Below are 14645 nucleotides of genomic sequence, written 5' to 3' on the forward strand. Positions count from 1 at the left end.
GTGCAAGAGCTATTTCAGCTTCAATGTCTGCTGGTGTAGGTTTCTCTTCCACTTCAAAGACAACTTCCTCCTTTTCATCTGGTTTGGGAACTTCCACCTCTTCCAGAACTTCTGTTGTTACTTCTGGTGCAAGAGCTATTTCAGCTTCAGTGTCTGCTGGTGTAGGTTTCTCTTCCACTTCAAAGACAACTTCTTCTTCTTCTGGTTTGGGAACTTCCACCTCTTCCAGAACTTCTGTTGTTACTTCTGGTGCAAGTGCTATTTCAGCTTCAATGTCTGCTGGTGTAGGTTTCTCTTCCACTTCAAAGACAACTTCCTCCTTTTCTTCTGGCTTGGGAACTTCCACCTCTTCCAGAACTTCTGTTGTTACTTCTGGTGCAAGAGCTATTTCAGCTTCAATGTCTGCTGGTGTAGGTTTCTCTTCCACTTCAAAGACAACTTCTTCCTCTTCTTCTGGTTTGGGAACTTCCACCTCTTCCAGAATTTCTGTTGTTACTTCTGGTGCAAGAGCTATTTCAGCTTCAATGTCTGCTGGTGTAGGTTTCTCTTCCACTTCAAAGACAACTTCTTCCTTTTCTTCTGGTTTGGGAACTTCCACCTCTTCCAGAACTTCAGTTGTTACTTCTGGTGCGAGAGCTATTTCAGCTTCAGCGTCTGCTGGTGTAGGTTTCTCTTCCACTTCAAAGACAACTTCCTCCTTTTCTTCTGGCTTGGGAACTTCCACCTCTTCCAGAACTTCTGTTGTTACTTCTGGTGCAAGAGCTATTTCAGCTTCAGTGTCTGCTGGTGTAGGTTTCTCTTCCACTTCAAAGACAACTTCTTCCTCTTCTTCTGGTTTGGGAACTTCCACCTCTTCCAGAACTTCAGTTGTTACTTCTGGTGCAAGAACTATTTCAGCTTCAGTGTCTGCTGGTGTAGGTTTCTCTTCCACTTCAAAGACAACTTCTTCCTCTTCTTCTGGTTTGGGAACTTCCACCTCTTCCAGAACTTCAGTTGTTACTTCTGGTGCAAGAGCTATTTCAGCTTCAGTGTCTGCTGGTGTGGGTTTCTCTTCCACCTCAAAGACAACTTCCTCTTTTTCTTCTGGTTTGGGAACTTCCACCTCTTCCAGAACTTCAGTTGTTACTTCTGGTGCAAGTGCTATTTCAGCTTCAATGTCTGCTGGTGTAGGTTTCTCTTCCACCTCAAAGACAACTTCCTCTTTTTCTTCTGGTTTGGGAACTTCTACCTCTTCCAGAACTTCTGTTGTTACTTCTGGTGCAAGAGCTATTTCAGCTTCAGCGTCGGCTGGTATAGGTTTCTCTTCCACCTCAAAGACAACTTCTTCTTCTTCTGGTTTGGGAACTTCCACCTCTTCCAGAACTTCAGTTGTTACTTCTGGTGCAAGAGCTATTTCAGCTTCAGCATCTGCTGGTGTTGGTTTTTCTTCCACCTCAAAGACAACTTCTTCCTTTTCTTCTGGTTTGGGAACTTCCACCTCTTCCAGAACTTCAGTTGTTACTTCTGGTGCAAGAGCTATTTCAGCTTCAGCGTCTGCTGGTGTAGGTTTCTCTTCCACTTCAAAGACAACTTCTTCCTCTTCTTCTGGTTTGGGAACTTCCACCTCTTCCAGAACTTCAGTTGTTACTTCAGGTGCAAGAGCTATTTCAGCTTCAGCTTCTGCTGGTGTAGGTTTCTCTTCCACCTCAAAGACAACTTCCTCCTTTTCTTCTGGTTTGGGAACTTCCACCTCTTCCAGAACTTCTGTTGTTACTTCTGGTGCAAGAGCTATTTCAGCTTCAGTGTCTGCTGGTGTAGGTTTCTCTTCCACCTCAAAGACAACTTCCTCCTTTTCTTCTGGTTTGGGAACTTCCACCTCTTCCAGAACTTCTGTTGTTACTTCTGGTGCAAGAGCTATTTCAGCTTCAGTGTCTGCTGGTGTTGGTTTTTCTTCCACCTCAAAGACAACTTCTTCTTCTTCTGGTTTGGGAACTTCCACCTCTTCCAGAACTTCAGTTGTTACTTCTGGTGCAAGAGCTATTTCAGCTTCAGTGTCTGCTGGTGTAGGTTTCTCTTCCACCTCAAACACAACTTCTTCTTCTTCAGGTTTGGGAACTTCAGCTTGTTCAGGAATGTCTGGAGCTATGAGGACTTTTTCCATGATAACATCTGCCTGGCCTGTTATTTCTTCTGAAATCTCCAAGTCAGCTGTCTGAGTTTCATCCACATCTTTCTCAGATACATTTTCCAGTTCCTTTTCCGAGATGCTTTCACCGGCTTCAAAAACAATCTGATCTGTAACAGCAGTTGAAATCTGCTCAGTTTCCTCAGACAGTGTGCCTTTTCCTTCTTCTGGTCTGAACTGATCAGTAAATTCTTCCACTTCACCCTCAACAACAGGAAGTGCAACTGCTTCTGCTTCTTTGGTGATTTCAATTTCGGTTAGTTCAAGAGAAACTTCCTCTGTGACCTCTTCAGGTGAAGCTTCTACCACTGGCACTTCTTGCACATCCTCAACCTGCATGTCTTCAAGTTCAATAGGGGCCTCTGTCAGTTTCTCTAACTCAACAACAATATGCTCTTCCACTTCCTTGACAGTTTCTGGTGTCTCTTCAGAGACCTTAGGGAGTTCAGTTACAGTCTGCAGCACCTCCTGAGGAGTTTCTGGAGCAAGTTCCACAACGGTGGCTGTTGGGAGGGCGTCATCTGTACTAGGCGCCTCCTTCAAGACAGCACACATCAGGTCACTCCAACATCAGTAACAGAAGACAGGGAATGCTTGGCAAGTGCTAATTTGCTTCACATGCAAAACCAAGTCAGAGGCGATGCTGTTCACAAACTGAGTAAGTAATGCCAACAATTTTTCAGAGGCGATGCTGATCACAAACTGAGTAAGTAATGCCAACCATTTTTCAGAGGCGATGCTGATCACAAACTGAGTAAGTGATGCATAAAGACCATTACATGCAACAAAACAAATGAACAAAAAAATGCTATTGGTAAATACAAACAAAATAAAAGGAATGTTTAGGTCGGTCAAGGTTTATTATCAGAAATGCAAAGCAGACAATGCCAACGGCCACAAAATTAACAAAATCAGTACAGAACAAAACACAACTGGAAAGTTTAGTCCTTCACACAGTGGAAAGAATGGTGCTGCTTTCACAGATTAACATATACACAGTAATACATCAATGCCAACATTAAAACTGCAAAGTGTTACAGTTGGTGTCAGAGAATAGGCAGTGTAGAAAGTGCAATAGTCAGCAGCCTTAATATGAAAGTAATTAATGCTCACAATAATTAATAGTAATCACAAAAGCTAGCTTGTGCTCAGTGAGGGCAAAGAGAGTGCCCTGACAGAAAAATCAACAAAAAATATGAAAAGCATGATAACTGCACAAAACAGAAGAGAGTGAAAACAGAATATGACACACTGTCATTATTAATATTATCATTATTAATACTATTATTGTCAGTGTTGTGCTTTTGCTGCATGGCCAACACAGATAGTGAGAATCATGCACATACATCATCAAAAGGGCATTATTATTTCATGTATTACATTCATTTTCTTAATTTCACACATGTACACCCACATTCATTCTCTCTCTCTCTCTCTCTCTCTCTCTCTCTCTCTCTCTCTCTCTCACTCACACACACACACACACACACACACACACACACAAACACACTCTACAAACATGAGATCTAAAATATTCTTTCGTTCTATGCATCTACACAAATATTTCCAAGCATCATTAGCAGAACTGAACCTTGCTTGTGAAGAAAAGGTATAAATACTGATGAACTTAAAACAAGTATGTTGCATACTATTCATACATTACAGACATTGTAATAATCATCACTGCACAGTCATGAGCGAAAGGATTACATTGAAAATTGTGCCTTTGAAAAATTATATTTTTTTGGCATGTACTATGTGCATGAAAGAAAGAAAACAGAGTGAAGAGATTATGTGACCAAAAAAATCTGTGTCTGTGTATGGTACGGATGTACTGTTGTGCATCATTCTGTTTCCTTTCTTTGTACTGATGTACAGATAATCAGCTTAAATGATCTTACACACATCACTTACCTCCTCAGCAGAAATAAAGAACTCCTGTTCTGTTGTTGTCTTTGTTTCCTTCAGGACTTTCACCTGTTCTCGAGCCTGCACATCAGGAATCCTTTCAGTCAAGACATCTCCCACACATATTATTTATTCATAACCAGACACACACTGACACAGACACACACACACACACACACACACACACACACACACACACACACACACACACACACATTTCATGATCCTTTCATTTCTGTGGAGGCATATGGTAAATAAATCAGAAGTCAGAAACACAATTAATTCACACACTGAACATCAGCAGAAAGGTAAAAATAGCATGAACTGCAATAAATTTCTGAACTCCTCTGGTTTCAGACTAAAGAGAATGGCCACATCAGCGCTTGACTCTGTGGGAAATCTCACCTTGTAGCCTCTGAAGGCAGCCTGTATTTTGGTGGCCGCTTCCTGGACCACAGTGTCTGGGATGGGTTCCTCCTGCTCTTCATCTTGCCGTGACCCCACAGAGCTGACCTCTGACACCAGTTCTGTCCACAGCAGACAGCCTCATGTTACGTCACTGTCTCACAACTTTCACAGTGAAACAAGCAACCCTTTTACTTCCAGCAGCATCATGTCTGATTCACATTCTGTGCCACAGTCACTAGCCTAACCAGCACAGGAAACAGGTGAAGTACAAAAAAGCATATTCTCAGCATCAGCAATTGATGGCACAATCTATAAAGTACAGAAACAATTTCTAAAACAATCTGGAATGCACAGAAATAATCTTCTGCAAGTTTTGTTCCTGCTATCATCTTCTCAGAGTCTTTTTCAGTCAGCTCAGACCAGGAAGTAAAAGTAAAAAGCTACTGTGAAATGAAATGGTTTGATCAGATTTTGATAAAAAAAAATTTAAAAAAAGGGGCTGGAAGATGTGAAGAAACCTAAAACACATGTTATAATCTCTTTTCTCCACCCTGTCCACAACACACACATACAATAACAAACCTTCAACAGTGAGAACGGCAGAGCAGGTGGCCTCGCCAACAGCGTTGACAGCACGCACAGTGTACTCCCCAGCATCCTCAGGGAAAGCCTCATTGATGAGCAGTGAGCTGCACCCATCCTCACCAGGCAGGATCTGATAGATGTCGTCTGACTTGAGAGGTTTGTCTTGGTGGTACCACACCAGACTGGCTTCAGGTGTGCAACGCACCTGGCAGTCAAAGCGTGCTGCTTCTCCCTCCTTGATTGTCAGGTCTTGAATGGGAACCAAGAATTCAGGCTGAGTCTCTTCAGGTCGACCAATCTGGAAAAAATAACCCACATAATAATAATTCTGTTGGCTAGTCTACCAGTCTACAGAAATTCGTACAACACAAAATTATACAGTGCAATGTAACAAAACATGAAATAAAACAAAGCAAAATATGGACATAGAATTTCAGCAGTAACTGCAGTAACTAAATATACATACAAAATTCCAACAAAGAAATATATATGATAATGATAAAAGAGTGCTGTAAATATTGCAGACTGACGGATACCTTAAGATGACAGAATGCTAAGAGTCCTTGGCTCACAAGCAATGAATAAAGTACATATAAAACAGTCCTTGCTCTGCAAGCAATAGCAGAAATGAAAAGTGAATAAACTGTCTTTGCCTTGTAAGCAGTGGTAGGAGGTGAACAGTGTTTAAAAAAAGTGTCCTTGGCCAGTGTGTCAAAGCACTCACCTCAACGGTCACCTCCTGCACCTCAGGCTGCTGGGGTTGTTCCTCCACCACCTCCTCCACCATCTCTGTGGTCTCCTCAGCTGTCACATCAGTGGCAAATTTCCTGTAGGGACAAAACAGCCACTCCTGTTAGAGACATAATTTCTGTGTGCAAATAAAATCAACACGAGGTCTCATTTCTGTTGGCAGCAACATCATTTTCTCTTTTCAATTGTTTCAATCTATTTAACATCATTTATTTCTTAACTTTTTCTCAGCATGTTCCATTCTCCATAACAGAGTATGGATGCTTCACTATGATTTATCTCATTCCATTCCAGTCCAGAAAGTGAACAGATCTTTAACAGGAAAATTTCATCAACAGAAACTGAACATTCTGAAACCATAAGTTAATTGATGTTTTCTTTCTTTCACCCCCTGTGTGCCAACTTTAACAGATGTACTACTTCGCAGACATGGATGGAAGTAAAACATATATGTTTGTTTACATTTCAAATTATCACAAACAGGTACACACATAACTGTAATAGATGTTTGTTTACTTTAATGCAATGAATAAACAGGCATTCAGAGAAATATAATAGTTGTTTGTTTAAATTTTTTAGAGATACCGAGACAGAATAACAGAGAATATGACAGCAGAACAGAAGGCAAGAGAATAAGAGAAGAAACAGAAAGAAGTGAAAAAGACAAGCGAAGTGGTAGAAAGTAAAACAACAGAACTGCAAGCCGTATCACTGAATGGCTTTCAGCCCCTTTCCTTCTCTTTCAGATCTTTTAGCCACACTACATCCCTTTGATGCATGTACCAACAGTATGCAAAAACAGGTCTTCCTGAAGTAAAGTGACCAGTGTCCCTGTGCTGACGTAGAAGCTGGGATCACACCAAAGACATCTATACATCAGTTGACAATGTCCAGCGTGGAAGACTTACTGGGACTTTTGAGTGGTCCTTTTCAACAGGTGTCTGAAGTCAAGCTGCTGCGTTTCATACTGCACGCCTACCCTAGTTTTCCTGCATCAGCACAACAACAAATCATGCAGTTACACAGCACACAGCATGCACAGAGCCAGGTTTGACTTTGCAAGAACACACAGCAAGCATTTATTCTTCCCGGCTGGACTGTGTTAGTTCACAATCACATCTGTTCTAGCCTACAGTCATGCTTGAGCACATCTAACCCCTCTCTCTCTCTCCCTCCCCATCCCTTTCTCTCTCTCTCTTTTCCTCACACTGTGTCCTTTCTCATCATTTTCAACTCAAGCCAGATGGAGCTGCTGCAAAAATCATGCTTGATGTGTGTTGCTTGATGTGTGTATACATGCACGCGCGCGCACGCACACACACACACACACACACACACACACACACACTGCTGACCACAGGCATTAGGAAACAACATGGCTGTTAGTACTTTCTGAAAATAAAATTCAAACTATGTAATGACAACCAATTCCACAAATTTTAGTTAACAACAAAAATCACTAACCACACATGTTAATGTTTTAAAAGTGTGATAAACAAATAAGGCAATATTAACATGTGATTATGTTTGCACAGTCCCCAATGTTGTCCTGTTTTCTGCTGTTGTGTCTGCTGCCAATGTCTCCATTACACTGGTCTATTCCCCATTCTTACTGACACATTCCTTACTGGTCCACTCCTGACTGTCCCATTCTCCTCTCAGCCATTCTTACTGGCTCATTCCTTACTGACCCACTCCTTACTGTCCCATTCTCCTCTCAGCCATTCTCTACTGACCCATTCCTTACTGACCCACTCCTTACCGTCCCATTCTCCTCTCAGCCATTCTCTACTGACACATTCCTTACTGGTCCACTCCTGACTGTCCCATTCTCCTCTCAGCCATTCTCTACTGACACATTCTTCCCATGCACATTATCCACTGGTCCAATATCACCTGATCCAATATCCAATCACCAATTCTCTCCTGTTTTGCACTGGCCCATTATGTTCTGCTGAAAGATGCCAACAAGCAGTTCTTTTCCCAGCTATCCTGGGTTATAACTCCATTGTGTTACTCAGTTCTCTGTTTTGCTTTGCTTCATTTTATGATGGATTATTTTGTCACATCATTGTATTTGTCCTTTGCAATTCACTGTGCTATATACTGCACTACTGTCAGTGTACTGTTGAGCAGAAGGGCACTGAACTGCAAAATGACTTCACACTGTGTGTGCTGACAGTGAGACTGATACTTCAAGCACAGCAGTGTCACGTGTCTTCACACAGATGGGACCTGACATGCTCTTATGCAGATGAAAGGAAATTTCTTTTGAATGACTTACCAGCAAGATACCACTACATCTGTCCACTACAGCTGGCTTCTGCAAAGCATTAGGTAATATCAGCACAGTCAGTATAGGATTAGCACTATCTCAGTACTTTCATTCATGAGTAACATAGCGAACAACACCTGTCTTCATGCACTTTCTTTCACTGGCCATCATAACATATCCACAGGAAAGAGGGGGATCTCCAGGACACAACATGCTGACAGTCATAGCTCATGGTAACTTACACCTCTGTGGTCAGCTGACCACGGAAATCCACCTGTTCTGCCTCAACGGTGGTGGGTTTTGCTTCTACCTCTACCTCTGAGCGCTGCAGCTGGTCTCTGAAGTCTGTCTTCTCTTCAGATGTCCCTGTCACATTCAGCAGTAAGGCAAGTATAGTCAGTGCTTTGCACCACTTTTGTTCACATCCCTTCCAACGCTAATCAGCCTTGACCATTCACAGCACACACACACACACACACACACAAACACACACACACACACACACGCTCACACACACACACATTAACTCATTCTGCTCCTAAACTCTCAACTCCTCCCTCCACATCATTCACTCCACCATCTTTTCTAATATCATCCCCAGTGAAAAAAATGAAAACTCAGAGAATGGAAACATAGTCTGTTACCACTCCTGAAAGGTACTTGTGGATTGGTGCAATAAGGCTAGAAGCCGAAGATAGAGACGGAGGTCACTGTTGACAATGAAGGAGACATAGACAGGATTTACTGTTGAGACTGAAAAAGACAGAGACAAAACTTAAGAGTTCACAATGAGGGACTTACTGTTGACAATGAGGGAGACAGAGACACTCTCCTCTCCCAGCTCATTGGTGGCCTGAACACGGTAGGTTCCAGAATCCTCAGGTGTGACGTCACTGATCGTCAGTGAGACATGCTGAATGGTACTGACTGACTCATCTTGTGTTACTTTCGTCACAAATCGGTCCTCCTCAGGCAGAGGCTGGGCATCGCGAGTCCACAGGATCTGCAGGACACCATTCATCTCTCTCACCTTCTTTACATATCCAAGTCAAAAGATTTTTGTTTATAACTTATCCGTCTAAACTCAGAAAGCAAAACAAAATCAGAAAGGGAACAAATACACAAACGCAGTATAAACAAGGAAACAAAGTTCACTTGCTTGACGAATAATTAATTTTCCCTGACACTGTTTGTAACTCAGTTCAGACAGCTAAGCTTGGAAATCAAAAAGTATGTGAGGTTACCATCCCCTTCCCACACCTCTTTCTGTCCCCTCTGACACTCACCCATCACCCCTCCCACTTAAAATTTAAAGTGTGTTCCCATACACCCACACCAAACCACTGCAACACTGAGGAAAGCTTCTTTTCGCAACACAACACTGAATCAAGGAAGACAGGAACTTTTTTTTTCATCCCATCCACAGACGTGTTCCTTCTGCACATACTGGCAGAGATAGGACACTTTTCTGGTGCCCACGTTTAGAGAGATAGGATAGTTCCACTGTACCCATGCTGACAGAGAACACTTTTTCAGCAATCATGCAGATCTGTACTTACCGTGGGCTGGGGCACAGATTCCACAGAGCCCTTGAAAGTGACTGTTTCTCCCTCCTCCACTGTCTGGTAGCGTGGCTTCTCAAGGAATTCTGGTGCCAAGCCTGACACTTCCTCTGGACCCACTTCCTCCTCTGTCTCTGCCACTGCAGTCACAGAATAATAGAATCATCCAATGCTTTTAACAATAACTTGGGTTTTACATACATTTCACCTCCAAAGAACAAAAATTTCTGTAGTACACTCATGACTCATGTACTCTTACTTAATGCACCACTGGATAAATGTTTCTCAATTGTACAACATCTAAGGAAAAGATGTGATATTCATGTTAAACTAGTATCAAATATAAAGGGCAAACTAGCCTGGGTGTGGCTGAATATGGGGGAATTAAGGATATGCAGCATGACTATTAACTACTGCCACTGAAATCATGCTGACAATGGGGAAGCACAAAAAATTATAAATGTAAAGGGTTACATGCCTTCATTTCCAAACTGCATTTTCTTTTTTCTTTTCTTTCTTAGCGATAAAGGTTTGTACAGTATAGTAATATCTCACCTTCAACTGTAAGCTGGGCAGTAGACGTGACTGTTCCCAGTTCATTCTTGGCAACAATCGTGAATTTGCCAGCATCTTCAGGTAGTACGTCGTGAATAAAGAGAGTGTAGTTGTTCTGGTCATCCTGAGATATCTCATATTCCTCGGTTTTGGACAGAACTTCATCCTCTCTGTACCATGTGACCTCAGGCTGTGGCACGCCCACAATGTTTGCTGTCAGTCGAACCTGCCCTCCATCCTGGGTCACAGTGTCCTCCAGGGCAAGGCGGATTTCTGGTGCAAACCGCTCCTCTTGAACTTCTGAAAAACATCAAAGACTTTGTGCTGCTTGGTGCATGGACTGTGTGATTTTTAAATACATCAAACACTATGCTGTTTGATGCATGAACTGTGCAAATTTTGAAACACATCAAAGACTTTGTGCTGCTTGCAGTGTATTACACACTGTGTCATTATGTTGCACTTTCAGAGCTTCTGTGCTTATTACATCCCAAAATCTGTTAGTGTATATGTATTCAACCTAAAAGCCTGTCTTATAGTGTGTAAATGTTATAAACTTCATCCCAAAGCCTGTTTACTATGTGTTAGATGTAAGTATTCCATCCGAAAGCAGCTTAGTTGTATTTACTGCATTCCAAAGCCTGTTTTGTACTAGTTGTTTGTATTAAATCCTAAAAATGTGGTTTTCATTCTTCTATGTGTCAAGACCCATGGACACATAATTGTTTTCTTGCTTTTCTGTAAGAGCCCAATGATGTGCACCACTGTTTTCCTAATGCTCTACACCAAAATTGTCCCCAGTCTATTGTGCTGGTTTGTCTGTGTGTTTGACAATCAGGCACAAGCACAGGAGTCAGGGGAAATGGGACTGACAACTCACCCACAAACTGGGCTTCCAGCACTTCTGGGGATTTCCGCTCCTCATCTGATACAGCATCCTTTTCTTCTTCTGCCAAACATATACATGTGGTGTTGAAGTGGATGATAAAATATCAAATGCATCTTTAAATGTGTGTGCACTGATCAAGACATGAAATGAGCCAATTTGAATATAACTGTAATTATACCTATTTCAGTTATTTTATGTCAGTTTGTTATCAACAAAAAAGCAAGAAAAAACAGAAACAATAATCAATGTTGAAATGAGGAGTGTGACTGAGAATTTTCTCCTACAATAACACAACCAATGCCAAGAAACAACAGCACCAAAATGTGGCTGAAAATATTTTTGAATCCTGTAGGGATATGCCATTGTTGCTAACTACTAGCTTCTTTTAACTCATATAAACAATGAGTACACTACCATCACTGTTAACCATTGAATTCCACAAGTGTTAATTTGCGTCATTGTCCATTGGATCAATAATAGTGACTTGTTGGAATCCTTGGCTGTTATGTTTGTTTCTTTTCAACATGAAACAACAACAACAGCAAACAAAAGTACACAGACTAGCTTTTTATATATAAGGCACACAAGTCCATGTCAATTCCAACCAGCTGGCATATCAGTAAATACGAGTATGTATAAATAAACAATCCCTAAAAATTCCCAGAAATGTTCCTGAACTATTTGGCAATGTTCCTTCTATCCTCCTATTTACTTGTATAATATGCAAGCTGATGGTAAACACTGAGCAGCAATGGCCTGTGAATGTGCGCATTTACCTTTCTTTCATGAGCAGAATTAGGGTACTTGCTTGATGTTTGATATTCAATGTCCTTAGCTTCAATCAGATTTCCATTCTTTATTTGTGTTAAGCCTGGAATGTACTCATAGTGAAGCATCAGTAAAACAGTGCAGTAATACAAGATACTGCACTGCTGTTTGATGTTTATGCTGCCCTGCACTGATTATATAACCAGGTGCATAAGTTCACAATGTTCACACTGTAAGGAGTGAGGGATACTCACCAGCTGTCACCAGTTTCTCTTTCTCTGACAGCACTTCTTCTGTCACATGAACCTCCTCTTCTTCAACAGGTCCTGTCAAAAATCACACCACTGGTTATTGACATATCACATAAACATGAACCAAATGCATATCATACAGCACGCAACCAACAATTCCAGATTATAAAGTCATTTCAACACAAAATCAACACAGCTTCCAATACACTTGTATAATACATCACAAACACATCTAATTTGCAACACATTTCAACAACAAGTGGCCAGCATGTCATGTTTCCAACGAGCTAACTCACACAACACACCATCAACACTTCTGTGTCATAAACATTCCCACATGAGGCAGGCTTCTAACAAGATACTTCAATACACCAAAATCATATCCACTGCTACTTTTCCTTTACCCTGAAAATGGAAACGGGTGATGGTGGTTATCAACTATCTTCACCTGTCTTGATTGACAGCCACTGTGATTCATAAGGTATATTAGACAATCATCCACACAATGGTTATCTTATCCACCACGTACAGTCAGAACACAGACTGAATAGTGGAAACAAGGTACCACAATGAACACACACACAGACACACGCACAGACACACACGCTTAATATGTATAGGTGAAAACAAAATAATGAAAGAACATATTCTCTCTCTCTCTCCCTCTCTCTCTCATTAAAGCTAATTAAATATGCAATTAAACATGAACAAATAAAAAAAAGACAAAACATAATCACAGACAGAGAGGGGGACAGAGTTTATCATGGGTAATCACTAAAACGAGGTGTCATGCAGCATGAGAAAACAAACACAGAAAGCAACTACTTTACCAAAATTACCTGATGCACCTGTATACAATGAAAATTACATAAAAATAATAAACAGCATATAGCATATATACATATTTTACGAGTAATACATACATTCAAACAATTTGACAGAAAAACAACTCTGATATGTCTGCATTTCCAAGCATATCAGACATATAGTTATTGAAAAGAACAACAGAAAAAACAATCAAAGCAAGACATTGATGAAATAAGTATTATAAAATCAGCTGCTTACAGAGACCGTGCTGAAAATAAAAACACTGAATACAGAAATGAAATAAAATAAAACTAATTTGACCAAACACATTTGAGGCAACTGAAAATGATCAAAGACATCTGTTAATAGCACATCTAAAGCACACTTTCGTGCTGTTAACACATGAACGCATGAACAATAGTGTTGGTGGTGTTGGATGATCGCCACAGCCTAAGCTGCAGTGCTATAAATAAAAGACAAAGCAGTGCAATCAGCGCAGTCAGTTGTTCAGCAGGCAGCTGGGAATGGCTCAGTGGCTGGTGGGATGCTCATACCTGTTTCACCGGCTGCAGCGATGAGGTCCACAGTTTCCACCAGAATATCCTGTCTCTGATCCGGCTCTGTGGATACTTCTGCTTTCAGTTCAAACAGGATGTCATGGGGAGACAGCTCACCACTATCTTCCCAATACTGCTCTGTTACAACAGTTGTTTCTGATGGTTTCACTGGAGAAACAATGCACTCTTCTTTGAAATGTTCTCGTTCCATGATTTCAGGTTCTTCTTCCTTGGGTGTTTCCTCAGTGGACATTTCTTCGCCTGGAACAGCAACTTCAATGGTGACCTCCTCCAACTCTGTTGGTTTCTCTGGAGAAACAGTGATCTCTTCTTTGAAAGTCTCCACTTCCACAATTTCAGGTTGTTCTTCTGTTGGTTTCACCTCTGTGGGAAATTCGATGTCTGAAACAACCTCCACAGATACTTCCTCTGTCTCTGATGGTTTCTCTGGTGAAACAGTGATCTCCTCTTTGAAATGTTCAAGTTCTACAATTTCAGGTTGCTCTTCTTCCGGTATTTCCTCTGTGGGGAATCCTTCACCTGGAACAGCAACCTCCACTTCCAGAATCTCAGGTTGTTCTTCTGTTGGTTTCTCCTCTGTGGGAAATTCAATTTCTGAAGCAACTTCGACAGTGACTTCTTCTGCCTCTGATGGTTTTTCAGGGGAAATGGTGATCTCTTCTTTGAAATCTTCCATCTCCACAACTTCAGGTTTCTCTTCATCTGGCATTTCCTCTTCAGGTTTCTCTTTGGACACAGGAACTTCAGTGATCACTTCTTCTGTCTCACTAGGTTTCTCAGAAGGAATGCTTATTCCTTCTTCAAAGGTCACTATTTCCTCAGGTCGCTCATGGACCAATGTATCTCTCATCACAGTTTCTGTAATGTCATCAGGTCTGGCAATTTCTTGTGGAACTCCTTCCTCTATTTCTTCTGTAATCTCTCTCACAGTCTCAGGCATTTCTTCTGAGGGTACCTCAAACTCAGTGACAACAGTCACCGTTTCTTCTTCTTCACCTTCAACAGAGATTGTGATCTCTTCCTTGACATCTTCTGTTTCCACGACTTCAGGAAACTCTTCCTCTCGTTTTTCTTCTTCAGAAATTTTGTCCATGGGAAAGATGACTTCCACAGTTTCCTCTGTTTCTGTTGGTTCCTGTGGAGAA

At 41.4% G+C, this 14645-nt stretch overlaps 1 protein-coding gene across 1 annotated transcript in view; it reads right to left on the bottom strand.

Annotated features, from left to right (window-relative positions):
• Positions 1 to 14645, bottom strand: part of LOC143286927 (uncharacterized) — a 242966-nt gene that overhangs the window by 100842 nt on the left and 127479 nt on the right. Inside the window, exons 73-83 of the mRNA XM_076594924.1 lie at positions 12119 to 12190; positions 11088 to 11156; positions 10208 to 10507; positions 9650 to 9792; positions 8892 to 9093; positions 8333 to 8456; positions 6724 to 6804; positions 5790 to 5892; positions 5063 to 5363; positions 4478 to 4599; positions 4079 to 4153 (exon numbers count right to left, since the gene is read on the bottom strand). Of these exons, the coding sequence (XP_076451039.1) occupies positions 4079 to 4153; positions 4478 to 4599; positions 5063 to 5363; positions 5790 to 5892; positions 6724 to 6804; positions 8333 to 8456; positions 8892 to 9093; positions 9650 to 9792; positions 10208 to 10507; positions 11088 to 11156; positions 12119 to 12190 (1592 nt within the window). The remainder of the gene's footprint in view (positions 1 to 4078; positions 4154 to 4477; positions 4600 to 5062; positions 5364 to 5789; positions 5893 to 6723; positions 6805 to 8332; positions 8457 to 8891; positions 9094 to 9649; positions 9793 to 10207; positions 10508 to 11087; positions 11157 to 12118; positions 12191 to 14645) is intronic.

The sequence above is a fragment of the Babylonia areolata genome, chromosome 1, assembly GCF_041734735.1.
Source record: "Babylonia areolata isolate BAREFJ2019XMU chromosome 1, ASM4173473v1, whole genome shotgun sequence".
NCBI classification, from domain to species: Eukaryota; Metazoa; Mollusca; class Gastropoda; order Neogastropoda; family Buccinidae; genus Babylonia; species Babylonia areolata.